General features: G+C 37.2%; 1 protein-coding gene across 1 annotated transcript in view; it reads left to right on the plus strand.

The window, feature by feature from the left end:
• Positions 1 to 4,950: 4,950 nt before the first annotated feature.
• The window catches only part of FAM210A (family with sequence similarity 210 member A), a 35,186-nt gene continuing 19,279 nt past the window's right edge, over positions 4,951 to 20,857 (plus strand). Inside the window, exons 1-2 of the mRNA XM_007951669.1 lie at positions 4,951 to 5,426; positions 14,817 to 14,928. Of these exons, the coding sequence (XP_007949860.1) occupies positions 4,951 to 5,426; positions 14,817 to 14,928 (588 nt within the window). The remainder of the gene's footprint in view (positions 5,427 to 14,816; positions 14,929 to 20,857) is intronic.

Genomic DNA, 20,857 nt, shown 5'->3' on the forward strand with positions numbered 1-20,857 from the left:
AAACCCACCAGCCACTCCTCGGAAGGAAGGTTGGGCAATCCTACTTCCGTAGTGATACTGCCTTGGAAACCCAAGGAGGGGTCGCTATGAGTTGGGGCTGACTCGACGACACATAGCAACAACAACCACAACAAATTGGCTCATTGGTAATGAGAGGACAGTGTAAGTGAAAAAGAGGCAGCCATTGTTTTAAGAATTTGTTTTAGCAAGCTCAGAAGAAAGTTTGTATAATCTTCTGAAACATCAGCCATTGAAAACCCTATGCAGCACAGTTCCACTCTTGACACACATTGACAGAATTGACTCTATGGCAACTGATTTTCATTTTATTGTTTTTAGACATTTAGCTGGTGAAGTAAAGAAGACAAATTGGACAGGTGTTACAGAGAGATCTTTTTTATTTTAAACTGAATATGTACAAAACAATACATACACCAATTCAACAGTTTCTACATGATTACATTCTTCAGGTTTTGCAACCATTCTAGCTATCCAGTCATTCTACCACCATTAACATAAACTCACACTGTTGCCCAAGCAAAAACTCCCCCTTTCCCTCTCCTTCCCATCCCCGGTAATCACTAATAATTTTTAGTTTCTATTTAATTGCTTAGGAGTCCCTGGGTGGTATAAATGGTTAAGCTCTCAACTACCAGCCAAAAGGTTTGTGGTTCAAACTCACCCACAGGCATCTTGGAAGACAGACCTGGTAATCTGTTTTTGAAAAGTTACAGCCTTGAAAACCCTAGGGGGCAGTTCTACTCTACTGTCATGGGATTACAGTTAGTAGAGATCTACTCAGCAACAACTAATAACAGCAATATGTATTTGCTAATTTCATATGGGGAGCTCTGGTAGCATAGTGCCTAAAGCACTTGACTGCTAACTGGAAGGCTGGCAGTTCAAACCCATCAGCCGCTCCTCGGATGGAAGGCTGGGCAATCTACTTCCATAGTGATACTGCCTCGGAAACCCAAGGAGGGGTCGCTGTGAGTCGGGGCCAACTCGATGGCATATAACAACAACAATTTCATATATGTGAGATTAACCAAACTCACTGCCATTGTGCTGATTCTGACTCATAGTGACCCCTATTGTGTTGGAAGACTGGGCAATCTACTTCCATAGAGATCCCACCTCAGACACCCAAGGAGGGGTCGCTATGAATCAGAATCAACTTGATGGCAGTGAGTGAGTGTGAGTGATTGGGTTTCCAATCTTTATGGAAGCAGGCTGCCTTATCTTCTTCCACAGTGGGGCTGGTGGGTTTGAGTCACTGATCTTTTGGTTAGCAGCAGCCAAGTGCCTTAACAACTGTATCACCAGAGATTATACATATTATACAGTGAGATTGTATGGTGACTAAGGAGCTCTGGTGGCATAGTGCCTAAAGCATTTGACTGCTAAGCAGAAGGCTGACGGTTCCAACCCACCAGCCACTCCGTGGAAAGAAGGTTGGGCGATCTACTTCCGTAGTGATACTGCTTTGGAAACCCAAGGAGGGGTCCCTATGAGTCAGATCCTACTCGACGGCAGTGCGTTTGGTTTTTTTGGTTTGGTAATTTCTCTCAACATAGTTTCAGGGTTCTTCCATATTGTGGCATGTTCATCTATGTCGTGGCATGTATTGGAACTTCATTTTTCTTTATGACTGAATAATCTATTGTGTGTATGTATCACACTTTAAATTTATTCATCTTTTATTGGATCCCTGAGTTGATTCTACCTTGAGGCTGTTCTGAATGATGCTGCAACAAACATTGGTTTCCTGATAACTCTTTGAGTCCCTGCTCTCAGTTCTTTTGAGTATATATGTGGGAGTGAAATTGCTGAGCCATACATTAATTCTGTATTAAGCCTTTTGAGGAACTGTCTGTTTTCAGCAGTGTCTGTACCATTTTATATTCCCACCAGCAATGGATGAGTATTCTCCACATCCTGATCAACACTTGTTAGTTTCCATAATTCTATTAAAGTCATCTTAGTGGGAGTTAAGTAGTATCTCATGTCTTAGGCTAGGTTCTCTAGAGAAGCAAAATGAGGGGTGTTTGGGGGTGAAGGAGGAAAGAAATTTATCTCAAGGAAATGGCTCACACAATTGTAGTGGCTAGCAAGTCCAGAGTGTGTGGGTCAAATATCAAGTCAGAGGCTTCTCCTGACTCACATAACTGCAAGGGTTGATGAACTCAAGATTGGCAGGAAATTTAGCAGCCCAAATCCAAGATTGGCAGATAACGTTGTAGGCTATTGGCTCACAGGCTGTGAAGGCAACAGTCCCAAGATTGGCAGGCAATATGGCAGGGTACTAGTTCAAGTCTAAGAACCAGAGGTCAAATGGTCACAAGCTAGTTGCAGGATCCAGATTGAGCAAAAACCTCAAGATCTTTGGCAGAACTCTTCTATCTATATATACTGGAAACAGATCACAGCCAGAAGGAAACTCCCTTTCAACTGATTGGCTGCTCATGGCAGTTCTCACCATGGAGGTGATTACATTATATCAGATCTCATCATGGGAGAGGACTACATCATAAGTACTAAACCACTTAGAATCATGGTCCAGCAAGGATGACAAAGACAATTGTAAAGTCATACTTGTGCCTAACATGGTATGACTAACAACATACAACTAAAAATGCGTTTTTACCCCATTTACAACATTATCTTATAGTTGAGGAAAACAAAAAAAGTATTTTATACACACACACACACACAAGGAAGAAATACTCATAACAATCACAGTCCTCATTTCTGCAACTGGTCACATGGTTGTAGCTGGTCACCTTCTTCTAGCACCCATTCTGTGTTCTCTTTGTCCCCAGCAAGCACATCAGCTGGTTGTGGTTCTTTGCCTGATGGGATGACCCAGACTTTCATTCCTGATGGGTCTGGGCTGTTGGTTACATCAGATTTGGATTTCTTAGTTTGCCATTGACTTTAATCACAGTATGGTAATACTAAGAGATGTTCTCAGGAATCTCCTGTGTTCGAGATATACTTTTCTTTACTTCCATTATGTAATATCAGTCCTATTTCCCTTTGGTAATTAGGATCAGTCACATCAGACAATATAGTAGCTGTCTTCTTTGCCTGTTGATCCAGAGGCATGAGGAGCTCAAAATGGGTGGGTGGCATTCTTAATTTCTAGTTCAGTGGAATCAGTTTTGTATCCTCCCTTTGAGACTAATACCTCCAGATTCTTGGAACATTGGGTCACAGGGAAGGACAGAAAGCAGAAATTTTTTGAGTGAGTTCTAGGGATAATAGTGAGTGGTGCCACTCCCATTTCCACCACTTGGTTCCTGGACCCATGAATACTGGCTATGGGAGAAATAGCACTCTGTTAGCATACTGCCTAAGGCACTTGACTGCTAACCAGAAGGCTGGCTGTTCAAACCCACCAGCCACTCCTTGGAAGGAAGATGGGGCAATCTACTTCCGTAATGATACTGCCTCGGAAACCCAAGGAGGGGTCACTATGAGTCGGGTCTGACTCGACGGCACATAACAACAACAACAACAGTTAAAGCATTTATAGATTGGGTGTTTTTGTTTTTTGGTTATTGAGTTGTTGGAGTTCTCTATATTCTGAATATTAAGTCCTTATCAGATAATTCTTATATATTTTTTCCTACTCTTTATAGGTTGTCTCTTAGTTAATAAAGTCCTTTGATGATCTAAAGCTTTTAATTTTTATGAAATTGATCTATTTTTGTCTTTAATTGCTTCTGTTTTGATGTCATATCTAAGAATTCATTACTAAATGCAAGGTCTTAAAGATTTATCTCTGTTTTATTCTAAGAGTTTTGTTGTTTTCACTCATAGTTAGGTCACTCGTCTGTTTTGAGTTAATTTTTATATATGGTATAAGGTGGGAGCCCAACTTCGTCTTCTGCATGCGTAAATCCAGTTGTTTCAGCGCCATTTGTTGCAGAGACTATTCTTTCCTCATAGAGTGAACTTGACACTCTTGTCAATTACTTGGACCATAGGTCCAAGGTGTATGGATTTATTTCTGGACTCTGTTCCATTGGTCTGTATGTCTATGCTTATACCGGAACCACACTATTTTGATTACTGTGGCTATATAGTATGATTTGAAATCTGGGAAATATGATTCCTCCTCCTTTGTTGTTCTTTTTTAAGATTGTTTTGGCTATTCAAACATAGCCCTTTGGCAATTCCGTGTATGTTTGAGGATTGGCTCTTCTGAAAAGGCTATTGGAGGTTTAATCAGGATTGCATTGAATATGTAGAAGCTTTGGGTAGTACAGACATCTTACTGATAAGAAGTCTAATCCATGAAAATTAGATATCTTTCTGTTTATTCACATCTTCTTCAATTCAGTAATGTTTTATAGTGTTCAGTATACAGGTCTTTCACCTCCAAGTTAAATTTATTCCTAGGTATTTTATTCTCTTAGATGTTTTTATAAATTGAATTGTTTTCTTAATTTCATTTTCAGATTGTTCATTGCTGGTGAGTAATTCTTATCTTACTAGTGGACTTGGACTTGGAATCTGAAAGGGAATTGCATGGAATTTTGTCCCGAAAACATCAGACCCCAGGTCTTTTGCTTTCAGATGCAAGATTTTTTCATGCCACCACACTGCTTCTTTGTTGAATAACAGAAGTTCTGCAAACCCAGTTTGTAGGGACAAAAATAGCCTCAAATCATTACCCTTCATGATGTCTACTAAACTGGTTTACTATATCATATTTAAATCGTGTGTTTTAATGAAATTTTTAATTGTAGTATGTTAGAACTACATACCTTAATACTAATTTCTGTGGGCTTGGCAGTATTGTTTGTCTTTTTACTTGGACTTGTTTTTATTTTGGGTTTATTTTAAAATTGATTTGTTTAAAAAGGAAACCTGTGTGTTAAATTTTTGTTTGTTTATTTTTAAATACAGTATCTGTTGAAGCTGAAACCACCATTCTCCAAGATGCAATGGAATGTACTACGGACTGTTTCTGGGCTAGTACATCGGACATGCTTGGAACCACCAAAAGTTGGTCTTTTTGGACACTGTCAAAGCATAAAACGACTATTACTTTTGTATAATGCTGAGTCAAAAGTAGTGTTAGTGCAAGGCTTTCAGAAACAACGTCTACACTTGTCAGCTGCCCAATGTGTTGCAAAGAAAAGGAAGTCACTCGATGCTCAGCTATCTCTACTTGGGGTCCTTCACTGTAAACAGTGGGAGCAAAATATTCTATCCAAGAGGATTGTATCATCTGATGCTACATCCCAGGGAACTCCCACAGGAAAAAAGGAAGAACCAGATCCTTTACAAGACAAATCTATTAGTCTGTATCAACGATTTAAGAAAACATTTAGACAGTATGGAAAAGTTTTGATTCCAGTACACCTAATAACTTCTGGTGTTTGGTTTGGGACATTTTACTATGCAGCCATAAAGTAAGTTTTTGCTTAGTTTGAACACTTTTCTGTGTTTCATCAGAATGTTAACTGTACATAATAAGAGCCTTAAATCATTTTTTAAATGCTTTAATATCTTTGATAGTGTTGCTTTTCGTAGCTGTCTTTTACATTGTAGTATTAATAGCTAACATCTGCTTACTGTATATATTAGGCATTTATTACATTTTTAACGGTATATCTCATCTGATCCTCACAACAATATATGAAGCAGGTAGTGTAAATCCCATTTTATAAATGGGAAAACAGATTAAGCAAGGATAAGTAGTTTTCCCAAAATAGCCTGGTAAGAGGTGAACACTGGATTAAAATTTATTTAAGTTTGATTTCCAAACCCATGCTTGTAATTACTGTGATAATCTCATGTCAGTGTTGGGGATAGCACAGAAATAAAATAGATTTCAGAAATACGGCAGCACCATAAATTTAGTAAGTACATACTTCTTAGAAGTTCATAATTGTAAAAAAATACCTATTATTTGCCATTCATATAGTCTTGGTGATAAATTAGTAATATTTTTTGCCAAAGCCTGCCTAATATCGGTAGTAGACACAAAATGGACAAATAACAGACTTTGATATCACTGAAGTCAAGGTGTAAAGTCCTTTGTTCTGATCAAAAGCTAATAATTTGGTAGGCCTAAACTCTAGGTGTAAAAAGTTTCTAACTTCATCTTGTTTGATACTGTTACTTTCTTCTAAATTGGGTTATTCACACATCTTCCAGTTTCTGCCAGTAGGAGAACTGAAAACCATTGACTGACTTGTGTCCATTCCTTTTAATGTACTTTGCGGGATTTCCTTTTAAATAGCCAGGTAAAAGAGCTCAGTGACTGTCCTACTCACTGGATGAAATGTTGACAGGAAGACTAATTTGACATATTAGAATCTCTCCTAATGAGTTTATGTCCCAAAATTCCAATAATTTTGAGTGTCTGATTAGCTTGATATTAAAATACAGGTAATTTTGTATGTGAAGCTCACTCCTTGGAAAATTTTTGTTGTCTACTAAATGAAAAGTACTTATCTCAAGATAATGGAATGAAGACTCTACTTATTCTTGGGAAACAGGATGAGAGATACTTACAAAAGTTCTAAAAGAATGTTTACTTTTGTGTAATTGCTCTTCTTCTGTTTATCTTTATATCTTTATTTCCATTAAGTTCCTATTATTCAGTTATATCCTTCATTATGTGTCATTATTTTCTTTAATGATTGTGTCTTTCTTTGTAGAAAACTTTTGTATGTATACTTTATGGAATTCCTCTTTGTTTATTTGCTTAGCTACATTAATTTATTATTTGTACATTTTCTGAGCATGTTTAATATGTATAGAGATCTTCAAAACTGCCTTTAGTTTTATGACAGCATAAAATTGTGCATCATTTTGAGTAAGAGCTATTAGAGCCATTTAGTTGTGCTATCATTTAATTAATGGCTTTCTACATACTATTTTTTTTTTCTTTGAGCCAGTGAGGGGGCATCTAATTCAGTATTTTGAAAAATGGCATAAGTATGTAATTCTTGTTTCTTCTGGCCCTCCTTTGGTAACCCTTAAGAAGCATTTTAGTCTCTTGGCCTTAGAGGGAGAACTGAAAGTGTGTGCTTAATTGAATATGAGTATCTCACTTGCACTGTTAAAAAAGGAATACTTTCATTCCTTTTAATTTTCTTTTGCCTTTTGTGGTAGAAGAGTTCTCTAACTAAAAGAGCAGACCCAAAATAACCTCAGTCAACTGCCATCAAGTCATTTCTGACTTATAGTGACCCCCATTGGATTTCTGAGGCTATAAATCTTTATGGAAGTAGATCATCTAGTCTTCCTTCTAGGAAGCAGCTAGTGGGTTTGAACTGCTGACCTTTGGGTTATATCAGTCAGGTGCCTTATCCACTGCACCACCAGAGCTCCTTCAAAATAACCTAGTGATGATAATAATACTGAAGATTTTTTTCTGTGCTATCTGGCACCTGATGTTCTGTCATCTCTTGTGAAATGTACTTTTCTTAGTTTTATTTTCCCTTTTTTTTCTTTAGAATGCTGATAGGTAAACATAGTGGTGAGATTTTCCACTTTAAAACATATTTTATTCACCACAGCTTGCTGCTTGGCTGTTTGTTAGCATGAGAATTTGGTTGCCAGATCTTTCACTATTGACAGGTCATCACTACTGGTACAATTCTGTTGTAACATCACATAACTAATATATGTTAATGTATTTTTTCATAAATAACACACACATGCATATAATGTACCCAGTATGCATAGGAAACCAATGTGGTGTGAGGGGATTGCTGCATTTTGCAAATCATAATGCATGCATTATTTGTGTAAAAATAGTGTCTTTTGCTTCCGGCCAGTCCTATGTAATGTGCTTTTATTCAATTCTTAATTCTTCAAAAATTGAAAGTTGATCTAAGTGAAAATCTTAATCACATTTATAAACTCAGAAGAAAAAAAAGATTCAGATAGGTTGAAATGATGGTACATCATTTTATTGTAAAATTGAACTTGGTTGTGTTGTATTAAGTTACAAGTTTCAACTTGACCAACAAGTAGTTTTTAGTTGCTGCTGTTGTGTGGGTTTTTTTTTTTTTTTTTTTGTCCCCCTTTTTTCACTTTTACTTGACAGAAGTTCTGGCATTTGCTTGTTGCCTTCTTACTATTAAAAAAAGAAAGGGAAAAGAGTGGCTTGTAACTTGAAGGAGGAGATTTGACATCCCATTGCATTACTGACCGGTATTTGGTTTCAACCTGCTAGCATTATTGCCCTTTCTGGGCATTGAAGAGCAAAGTATCAGTCGTTATGTTAACTCAGTGATAAAGATCTCAGATTTTTGAAGCGTTTTATTTCAGCGAGATCTAAATTGTGCATGACAACAGATTTATTTTAAACTTAGCTTTGTTACAGCTCCTATCTGGCAAAAGCTTGCTCAGATCTGATCTAACCAGAATTACTATGTTTGATCAAATATTGCTGTGTAAATAACTTTGTTGTCCCTGATTTTAGCGGCCTCATGTTTTGGGCCTCAAGTTTTTAAAGGTTACAGACTCACTCTGAAGTAGAATCTGAACTGGTTTTTACTGCATTTTATCCAGATAGTGATTGTGTTTTCTGCTTATGTGTTTCTACCTTTCTTTTCCTTTTAAATTTTATTTATTTTGTTGCTAATAGTATACACTGCCAAACATAGACCAGTTTTCTACCTGTGTATTCAGTGACACTGATTGTAGACCTTGAGTTGTGCTACCATTCTCACCTGAATTTCTTAGTTGTTTCTCCCCCATTAACTTGTTGTTGTTGTTATGTGCTGTCGAGTTGGACCTGACTCATAGCAACCCCTCCTTGAGTTTCGGAGGCAGTATCACTATGGAAGTAGATTGCCCAACCTTCCTTTTGATGAGTGGCTGGTGGGTTTGAACCACCAGCCTCCTGGTTAGCAGTCAAGTGCCTTAGACACTATGCTACCAGAGTTCCCCATTAACTTACTACCCCTAAAATTCCTTTCTAATCTTTCAAGTTGTTGTTAGTTTGATCCCATAAGGATAATTCTTAAAAGAGCATATAATGGTCAGGGAGCTCTGGTAGCATAGTGGCTAAGGCACTTGACTGCTAACCAGAAGGCTGGCGGTTCAAACCCACCAGCCACTCCTTGGAAGGAAGGTTGGGCAATCCTACTTCCGTAGTGATACTGCCTCGGAAACCCAAGGAGGGGTCGCTATGAGTCAGGGCTGACTTGACGGCACATAACAACAACAACAACAATAATGGTCAAGGCAGACCTTTTTACTAGTTAAGCTAAACTCTTGCGTATTAAGGTGACTTCTGAGAATATTTTTCGTTTAAGGTTTAAAGATTATCTTAGGGTAATAGTTTAAGGGATTCATCCGGTCTGCGTGGTTCCAGAAAGTCTGGCGACCATGACAATTTGAAATTCTATTCTGTATTTTCCCCCTTTTGAATAGGAATCTTCTTTGGAATCTCTGATCAAAATTTAGTGATGGTAGCCAGGCACCATCCAGTTCTGGTGTCATGCAAAGAAAGCAGTTGTTTATGGAGGCAATTAACCACACATTCAATATCCTACTCCTCCTGTTCTGACTTTCCTTCTTCCTCTGTTGTTCCAGGTGAATAGAGACCAAGTGTTGTACCTTAGATGGCCACTTACAAACTTTTAAAATCCTAGGCACTCTGCAGTGAATCAGGAGGTAGAACAGAAGCACTGAATACTTTATTAGGCCAATTAACTGGGATATCCCATGAAGCTATAACCCTAAACCTCCAAACCAAGGAAGCAAATCCCATGAAGTGTTTGGTTGTACATAAGCATATTCACCAGCTACTTTTTTTGTTGTTGTTGTTCATTGTTGTAAATAATATCTGTCACACAACTTTTGCCAATTCACCTTTCTGCAGGTGTAAAACATTTTCACAGCAATTATGATATTCAGCTGTGCAACCAAACCCTTTTCAATGAGGTATTTCCATCACCATTAACCTCCCTTTTCCCTCCCTCCCTCCTGTCCCTGGTGACACAGTGCCTAAGACATCTAACTGCTAAGCAGAAGGTTGGTGGTTCAAACCCACCAGCCACTCCACAGAAGGAAGACTGGGCAATCTACTTCTATAAAGATTTACCACCTTGGAAACCCAAGGAGGGGCTGCTGTGTGTCAGAATTAACTCCATCGCAGTGTTTTTTTTTTTTTTTTTTTTTCCCCCTGTCCCTTGAAACACACACACATACACATACACACCACTGCCATGGAGTCGATTCTGACTCATAGCAACCCTATAGGACAGGGTAGAACTGCCCCTTAGGATTTCTAAGGCTGTAAATCTTTATGGAAGCAGATTGCCTCATCTTTCTTCCATGGAGCAGCTGGTTAGTTTGTACTGCTGGCTGACCTTTTGGTTAGAAGCTGAATATTTAACCACTGCATCACCAGAGCTCCTTACGACCAATAAACTTTGGTCTCTGTACATTTGACTTTTCTTGTCTTTATATAAATGAGGTCATACTGTATTTGTCCTTTTATGATTGGCTTATTTTGCTCAAGCTCCATCCATACTTCAGCATGTATGCATGGTTTCTCCTAGTTGGTTGAGTAGTATTCCATTTTGTTTATCCATTTATCTGTTGATGGTTGTTTAGATTGTTTCCACCTTTTGGCTATTGTGAATAGTGCCACAGTGAACATTGGTGTACAAGTCTCTTTTTGAGTCTGTTTTCAACCATTTTGGGTATATACCTGGAAGTCGAATTGCCGAATCATATGGTAGCTCTATTTTTTTATTTTTATTTTTTTCGGGAACTGTCATTCTGTTTCTGTATTGGCTATATCATTTTGCATTCCAGCAATGAATGGATAAGGGTTCCAGTTTCCCAACAGCCTCACCAAGAGTTGTTAGTTGCTGGCTTTTTTTTTTTTTTCCCCTCATCTTAGTCTTCCTAGTGCAAATGAAATGGTATATCATAGTGGTTTTGATTTGCATCTCTGTGATGGCTAATGACACTGAGCATCTTTTCATGTGTGTGGTGGCCATTTGAATGGCCTCTTTCATGAAATGTCTATTCGAGTCCTTTGCCCATTTTATGATTGGGTTGTCTTTTTGTCATTAAGTTGTCAAAATTTTATCTCTATTCTGATTATTAGATTCTTGTTGGATATATCATTTCCAGAGATGTCCTCCCGATAGGTAGCTTATCTTTTTTTAAATTTTTATGAGGTCCATTTATGTATTTTGTCTTTTGCTGTTTTTGCTTTTGCTATTATATTGTATAATCCATTGTTGAAAGCTAGGCCTGACAGCATTGCCCTTGCTTGTTCTTCTAAGAATTTTACAATTTTAGTTTGCACATTTAGGTCCTTAATCCATTTTGAATTTGGTTTTGTGTATGGTGTATAAGGCATGGGTCCTGTTCATTTTTGTATGTCAACATCTAATTTTCCCAGTACCGTTTATTGAAGAGATTCTTCTTTCCCTATTGTATGGACTTGACACCCTTGTCGAAAACCAGTGTGCTTTTTTTCTGGACTTTTATTTCATTGGTCTATGTCCCAATTATTATACTAGTACCAAGATGTTTTGATTATTATAGCTATATAGTATGTTTTAAAATCAAGAAATAAAAGTCTCCTACTTTGTTCTTCTCTTCAGGGCCTCTTGCCTTTCCTTAAGGGTTGGTTTTTCTATTACTATAAAGAAGACTGCTGGAATTTTGATTGGGATTGCAGTGAATCTGTAGATCAATTTGGGAAGTTTTGACATTTTGATAATTTTAAGTCTTCTTCAGTGTCTCCCTCTCTCAGCAGTGTTTATAGTTTTCATTATATAAGTCCTTCATGTCCCTGGTTAGATTTATTCCTAGATATTTTCTTCTCTTAGATGCTGTTATAAATGGAAGTATTTTCCTTTCAGATTTCTCATTGCTACTGTGTATATCCAACTGATTTTTGTTTGTTGACCTATAATCTATGAATTTCCTGATGTCTTTTATTAGCTCTAGAAGTTTTCTTATGGGTTCTTTGGGATTTTCTATATATAGAAGGTATTTCTACATTTGTTGAAAAGCCATAAAGCAGGCAATTTTTGAAGTACAGATTTCTGTCAGGCTAGGGAAGCATCGGAGTGGAAAATAACATAAGTGGATAGATATGCCTGTTTGAATCAGACTTTCAATAATACGTCATACCTAGCAATTCAAAACTAAATTTATTTTTATTTTTAAGGAAATTAAATCAAAAGTTTAGAAATAATTGAAGTTAGGTGCTTGTTTCTTTATTTTACAAAGGATACAAGTCAGTGATGTGATGATTTGTACAAGATGTCTGAGCTAATGTCTGAGTTCATTGATAAGTTTTTCATCATAAATCAGTTTTGTCTTATTTTTAGCCATATATTTGATGTAATTCATTTTTTCTCCTTTCTTCATAATTGCTTTTCTATTTATATATATAGATTAAGTACTGGGCTTAGTTGGAATTAGAAGATGATTAATGAAATAATTTTATAATTATATTGGTATTGGAAGATAAAATTATAGCATATCATGTTAAGATTTTAGTTATTTTATTAAATCATAGAATTTAAAGCTAAATATGTATAGTACTAAACTTTACTGTAATGGAATCTATGTTACCTGGACAAGTATTCCAAATGGAAACATCTTTTAAGATACGATGTAATTGAAGGTAGAGAGAGTAGAAAGCTGAAGGGACTTGTTGATTTTTTTAATATAATTCTTGTAAGGTTATTTAAATTTATAATCCTGGTTTCCTCTTGTTTTTGGTGATAGGTCATTTTAATGGTTCTTCCTTGAAGAAGGTGACCAGCCATATCTATTGCAAGTACTCCTTGAACTCCTTAGTATATAATAGTAAAGTCACAGAGAGGAATATTTTTTCTCCAGTTAATGAAATTACTTTTTAATAATAAAAATATAAATTAGGATTCTATATCTACTGTAATAATAATTGATCCAGTCACTTTCCCCTGTTAATTGCCAAGGTAAAGAGGTACATTTACAGTGGAACAATTTGTGGACCCTGCCTTAACCAGGAGTCAAACTTAAAAGATGGGACAGACTGACATTATGTTCCCCCTATTATAATGTACAAGGAGCTCTGGTAGCACAGTGACTAAGGCATCTAACTGCTTACCAGAAGGTTGGTGGTTGAAACCCACCAGCCACTCCGTGGAAGCAAGACTGGGCAATCTACTTCCGTAAAGATTTACTGCCTCAGAAACCCAATGGGGGTCACTGTGAGTCGGAATCTACTCGATGACAGTGGGTTATGATGATGCACTGAGATGGATGCAGAATTACTGTGTACTTTTCCTTCTGGAATCTACTTTGTTGTCATTGATCCTTGCTGTTAAGTTGATTTCAACTCATAGCAAACCCACGTTGTTATGAACTGCACCGTATGTTTTGTTGGATGCAGATTGCATGGTCTTTCTCCCACCCAGTGGCTTCAGATTGCAAGTATGGATTCAGACCTCTTGGTTAGCAGCCAAGTATTTAACCATTGTGCCACCACAAACCAAACCCATTGCCATCGAGTTGATTCCATCTCATAATGACCCCATTGGGTTTCCAAGGCTGTAAATTTTTACAGAAGTGGATTGCCTCGTCATCTTCCTGTGGAGCAGCTGGTAGGTTTGAACCACTAGACTTGGTTAGCAGCCATCTGCCATATCCACTACATCACCAGAGCTCCTTATGGTGCCACAGGGCACCTGAAATCTACTTTACCAGAGTCTAATCATAAGGAAACAGTCAGACAAATGTTAATGAAGAGGTGGTCTACCATGCAATGAACGGGTGTGGAAGCGTTGAAACTATCAACATCAAAAAGACATCATACTGCCCCCCCCCCACACACACACACACAGGCTGGTAAGCACTTATAGATAAAAGCAAACTGAAGGGATTTGAAAAAGAAGGTATAAAGGACTCACTGAACAAGTCAGGAAATTTTGATATAATTCATATATTTATATTAGTGTTAAATTTCCTAAATGTGATAAATATTTTATGTTTACATAGCAGAATGTCCTTTTTCTGATTTAGAAACAATGTACCACTGTTACTGCAGAACTACACACACACAGATTTGGAGAAAGCAAGAGTCAGTGTAACAAAATGTTGATAACTGGGGAAACTAAAAATAAATAAATTAGGGCTTAACAGTTTAGGTTGGAGACTTCCTCTGCCTTCCTTCCCTCCCTCCAAAAATTTATTATTATTTATGGTAATTGCTTCTTTGTGTGCATTCTTAGTCTGATAATACAACAGAAAGCATCCTTTTAGAATAGTTGAGTTTTCATCAAACCTATATCATGTTTCATTATATGGGTAAAATAGAATAATAATTTTTCTTGCTTTTAAAATAATAGTATAATTTGACATGCAGTTTTAGAAGTAAAAGCCTTAGGTCTTGAGATTTAAGTTGGAGCATTCTAAGTAGAGTCTGATTGATGAAACTAAGATGAGATAAATGATTCTGATCCTTTTAGCTTACTTAAAGCTATTAATTTTTCTCTAAAAATGTTTTTATTTTTCCTAATGTGCTGATTGGAAATACACATATACAAAAGCAAATTAGAAGTTGCAGACAGTAAGGTACAACACATTAGGGTCACACATTTTATTTTCTTTTGCTGGTAATGTTCATGGCATAATGTATATTAAGTAATATGTTTGCTCAGAGTGAAATTAAAATGTTTAATAATGCAGAATCAACTTTTAAACAATTTAGTATAAATTACAGCAAATTGTGGTTTTGGTATTTTCACATTATCTTTTTAAAATATTTGTCTTTAAAAGTTTGTGTATATGTGAATTATGTTCTGTTTCTTTCATAGAGGAGTGAATGTCATTCCTTTTCTAGAATTTATTGGGTTACCTGACAGCATAGTCAACATTCTCAAAAATTCCCAGAGTGGAAATGCACTAACAGCATATGCCTTGTATAAGGTAGGTACTGTTATAAACAGATTGCTCCCCAGACTTAACCCTTTAAAACTCCATTTTAACCCCTAAAGGTTATTTTCTGAAACTTAGCACAGTGTATTTCATCTCTTAAATATCTAATGACTAAAGTTTTTTAAAAAACTAAAGTGTAAATAAAATGTTGTTTTTGGAAAAGTGCCTTAAAAATAGGTAGGTCACTCATGACCTGCTGTATTAAGAAACGTTTATTTCCAGGGCTGCTGTTAATGGCTGTCAGTGTATGTCAACTCATAGCAACCCCATGTGACAGAGTACAGCTGTCTGTCGCCCATAGTGTTTTCTAGGATGTAATCTTTATAGGACGCTCCCCTGGTGGTACAGTGGTTAAGTACTCAACAGCTAATCAAAAGGTCACTGATTCCAACCTACCAGCCACTCAGCAGGAGAAGACCTGGTGATCTGCTCCCATACAAATTACAGATTAAGAAGCTCATGGGGCAGTTCTACCCTGTCCTGTAGGGTTTCTATGAGTCAGAATCAACTTGATGGCGCACAGCAACAACAAAAGCCTTTATAGGAGCATATCACCACGTGTTTTTTCCACAGAGCTGCTGGGTGGGTTAGCAACTGAGTGGTTAACCATTGTGCCATTCTTATTTCCTTTTTTTTTCCAGCTGTGATTTTATTATTTATTTATTTATTAATAATTGCGATTTGGGTTACAGCTTACAGAGCAAATTAGTTTTCCATTCAACAGTTCATACACATTTTGTGACATGGCAATCCCCACAGTGTAACAACACTCTTCCTACTTTCTTCCTGTTTTACCATTTCCCTTATTCTTTTTCACCATTCCTCCTTTCTGAGCTTTATCCCTGGGCAAATGCTGCCCTTTGGATCTCATATGGTTAATTGTTCTAATGAGTGTGTACCTCCCTGGTATTATTGTTCACTTTACAGACCTGTCTAACGTTAGGCTGAAAGTTGAGCCAAGGGGATGAATTCATTTCCAGGCTTGAAAGGTGTCAAAGGGCCATAGTCTGAGGGGTTTCACCAGTCTCTTACTTCCTTTTTGATGTTTCTACTATTGAAATTACATAACTTTTTCTTAGTCAGAGATCTGTGTGCCGGCCTGACTTGTTAGTGAAATTTAACATGTATTTTACTTTTTATAATAATTCATCATCCCAGTAAGTAAAATACCACCCACTACCCCCTGCTATTGAGTCGATTCTGACTCATAGTAACCCTTTAGAACACAGGATTTCCAAGGCTGTAAATAATTACAGAAGCAGACTGCCTCAGTATTCTTTATTCTGCGGAGCAGCTAGTGGGTTCAAACCGCCTCATTATTCTTTATTCTGCAGAGCTGCTAGTGGGTTCAAACCACTGACCTTTTGGTTAGCTGCCTAATGTCTTAGCCACAGCACCACCAGAGCTCCTTCATATAAGTAAAATAGTAAAGTTTAATTCAAGTTGTTTTATCCGGTAAAATTAGTTTCTAGATGCTTTATTTTAGAAGTCTTCATTATGGAAGAGAAGACTCATTGTAAATTATAAAATTTAGTCATATTAATCCTTTTTCTTAATTGACAAATGATTTTATTTATATATATATATGTACCATTGTAGTACAAATATGCATAAAATGCTTATTCAGCAATTTTTTATGTATTGTTCAGTAACATTGATACATTCTTCCTGTTGCACAAACATTCTCAATATCCTTTTCTAAATTATTCCCACATCCTTAACATAAACTCTCTGTACCCTAAACAGTAACTCCCTTCCCTCCCCCCTCCACATCTGGTAACCACTAAAAGCCTGAGTTTCAATTTCTTTCTTTTTGCCTGTTTATAAGTGTGGTCATTTAGTATTTGTCAGCATAATGTTTTCAAGGTTCATCTACATTGTGGTGTTCATGAATACTTTTTCTTTGTGACTAATATTCCATCATATGTATATATCATATTTTTTTAATCCAGTCCTCTGTTATGAACATTTAGGTTGTTTTCATCTTTTGTTATTGGGAATGATAGTGCAGTGAACATTGGTGTACAGGTTTCTGTTTGCATTCCTGCTTCTAATTCTTGTGGATATATACCTAGGTATAGGAGTATGGGGGCATACAGTAGTTGTTTGTACTTTTTAAGGAAACACTAAACTGTTTCCAAAATAACTATATCATTTCGCATTCCCACTAGCAGTGAATGAAGGTGCTCATTTCTCCACATCCTCACCAGAAACTTCTGTTTTACTTTTTTAAATCAAAACAGTGCTAATAGAGGTGAGGTAGTATCTCATTGTAGTTTTAATTTGCATCTCCCTAATGGCTATTTGATGGCAATGGATATTGGCTAATGACATCAAGAATCTTTCCATGTGTTTGTTGACCATTTGTATAACCTCTTTGGTCTGTTCATGTCCTTTGCCCATTTTTTGATTGGCTTTTCTTGTTGTTAAGTTGTAGAAGTTTTTTTGTGTATTTTGGATATTAGACCTTTTTTGGATATGTGGTAACTGAAAATTTTCTCCTAATCTGTAGGCTGTCACTCAAAGTCATTTGATGGACAAAATTACTTACTTTTTATGAGGTCTTGTTTATCTGCTTTATCTTTTGCTATTTATGCTTTTGTTATCATATGTGATGTTGTTGTTGTTATTTGCCATGGAGTCGACCCCTCCTTGGGTTTCCGAGGCAGTATCACTACGGAAGTAGGAATGCCCAACCTTCCTTCCGAGGAGTGGCTGGTGGATTTGAACCATCAGCCTTCTAGTTAGCAGTCAGGTGCCTTAGGCACTATACTACCAGAGTTCCCTCCATAAAGATTGCAGCTCTATAAATGCTGTGGAACAGTTCTGCTCTGTCACAGGGGGTTGCTGTGAGTCCAAATCAACTCAGTGGCAACATGCATGGTTTTTTGGGGGGAGTCTTCCATATAAATTTGAGCATTGGCTTTTCCATTTCTGCATAGTAGACTGTTGGGATTTTAATGGGAGCTTACATTAAATTTATAGACTTCTTTGGATGTTATTGACATGTTAACTACATTAAGCCCTCTAGTCTTTGAACATGAAATGTCCATCCATTTTATTTAAAACCAGAAAACGAAATCCACTGCCATTGAGTTGATTCCAACTCATTGTGACCCTACAGGACAAAGTAGAACTGTCCCATGGGTTTTCCAAGACTGTAAATCTTTAGGGAAGCAGACTGCCTCATCTTTCTCCTACAGAGTGGCTGATGGACTCAAACAGCCAAACTTTTGTTTAGCAGCTGAATACTTTAACCACTGCCCCACCAGAGTGCCATTCTATTTATTTAGGTCTTCTTTAATTTCTTTTATGTTGTATTGTTTTTAGTGTTTAAATCTTTCACCTTCCTTGTCACATTTATTCCCAGGTACTTTATTCTTTTAGATGCTATTGTAAATATTGTTTCCTTATTTTCCTTTTCAGCTTACTCATTGCTAATATATAATAAACCCTACTGGTTTTTGTGTGTTGACCTTGTACAGTTCCACTTTGCTGAATTCATTTATTAGCTCTAGGTTTCTTGTGGAATCTTTGGGATTTTGTACTATAGAATCATGTTGTCTTTGGAAAAATGTTTTTACTTAATTCTCAATTTGGATTCTATTTATTTATATATTTATTCTTGCCTAATTGCTGTGGTTAAGACTTCCAGTACAAGGTTGAATTCAATGGTGAGAACAAGTCTCCTTGTTTTGTTTCTGATCTTAATGGGAAAATTCTTAGTCTTTCTCCATTGAGTATGATGTTATATGTGTTTTTTTTATAAATGCCCTTTCATATATTGAGGAATTTCCCTTCTACACCTAACTTGTTGGGAGTTTTTTATTATTATTATTTTCGTAAAATGTGTATTTTGTGAAATGCCTTCTTTGCATTGATTGTGATCGTTTGATTCTTTTCCTTGTTCTATTAATACGGTATATTAAATTGATTGATTTTTTTAATGTTGAACCATCCTTGCATTCCTGAGTTAAATCTTCATTGATTGTAGTACGTATAATCCATATGCTTTTTTGTGTGTGTGATTTGGGTGAAAATTTACAGAGCAAATTTACTTTCCCTACAGACTTCCCATACACTCTGTCTCATGACATTGACCAGAGTTTACCACAGTGCAACATCTCCCCTCCCACTTCCTCCCCATAGTTATGCCATTCCCAGTGTCCATCCCTCCATGCACTCCTGCCCCCTGAGCTGTCTCCCTGTGCATAAGCAGCTCTTCTTTCTCCCATGATTGTTCTCTCCAAAGACTGTATCTACCTGAGATAAATGTTCAACTCATATGCCTGTCTTTTGTTTGGCTGGAAACCACTGGTGTGGGTTCAATTCCAGACCTGAATGGCTGCTAGGGGCCATAGTCTCAGTGGTTCCACTAGGGTCTATCAGACCAGCAAACCTGGTCCTTCCCCTCCCCCCCCTTTTTTTTCCTCCAAATGATTTTGAGTTTTGTTCCACATTGTTCTCCCTCTCTATCAAGGGTCTCCTACATAGATCCCCTTCCAAGTGGATGACAGTGGTAGCCAGGTACCATCTAGTTCTTCTGGTCTCATAGTTGTATAGGCTGCAGATCGGATGGTGTACCAGTCTCTAGGAATAATTCTTTCCATGAATTTTGGTTTTCTTCATTCTTCTTTGCTCTGGACAAGGAGAGACCTAGCGTTGCATCCAGATGGCAGCTTGCTAGCTTTTAAGATCCCAGTCGCTACTCGCCAAAGTAGGACGTGGGACAATGTTTTATATAGTATGTTATGCCACTTGAGCTTGATGTCCTCTGTGACTGTGGTCCCCAGCCCGCAGGTTCAACTACTCGGTGCCTCTGGGTAGCTGTCTGTGACCTAGCCATGACCACATCCTTGCCCTTGTCAGCTCTACTATACACCTGGGAATTCTGATCATTCACATAAGCTTATAGGACCATTGTCTGCCAACCCTATATATATTCTTGGATATACTCCGCATTTCATAGACATACCTAATCGCTCAGTCTGTCCACCCATCAATCCACCCATATACCTATGTTAGCCTTCACTGACAATGCAGTACTGTATGTACAAAAGGGATCATATTTGTTATCTATACCTCCCATGTACCTCTCTATTCTTTCTCATCCTCAATGCTGCCATATTGGTCACTCACATTTGGTGCATTGTCCTTCTCTTCACCCAAATTGATACTTATCTCTATCTATCTAACAGCATTCCCTCCCCTCACCCCTGGTAACCAACAAAGAAAATTTCCTTCTATAGATAAACCTTTCCTTAACTTTTACAATAACAGACTACTACAATATTTGTCCTTTTGTGATTGACTTATTTCACTCAGCATAGTGTCCTCCAAGTTCATCCACATGATGCAGTGCTTTGCAGATTCTACATTATTCTTTAGGGTTGCATAGTATTCCATTGTGTGTATGTACCATAGTTTGGTTATCCATTCCTCAGTTGATGGATACCTATGTTGTTTCCATCTGTTGGCTATTGTAAATAGTGCTACAGTGAACATGGGTGTGCATATATCTGGTCTTGTCATGGCTCTCACTTCTTTAGGGTATATACCTAGTAATGGAATGGCTTGGTCAAATGGTATGTCTAATGCCAACTTTTGAAGGAATCGCCATACTGCTTTCCACAATGGCTGTACCATTTTACAGTCCCACCAGCAGTGTATGAGAGTCCCAATCTCTCCACAACCTCGCCAACATTTGTTATTTTCTGTCTCGTTGAACTTTGCTACTAGTGCTGGAGAAAGATGGTGTCTCGTTGTTTTGATTTGCATCTCTGTAACAACTAATGATCATGAACATTTCTTCATGTGTTTGTTAGCCACTTGAATATCCTCCTTGGTGAAGTGTCTATTCATGTCTTCTGCCCATTTTTTAATTGGATTGTTTGTCTTTTTGTTATTGAGGTGTTGGAGT

Source organism: Orycteropus afer, unplaced genomic scaffold (genome assembly GCF_000298275.1).
Source record: "Orycteropus afer afer isolate SDZICR_OR568_19922 unplaced genomic scaffold, OryAfe1.0 scaffold00307, whole genome shotgun sequence".
Lineage (NCBI taxonomy): Eukaryota > Metazoa > Chordata > Mammalia > Tubulidentata > Orycteropodidae > Orycteropus > Orycteropus afer.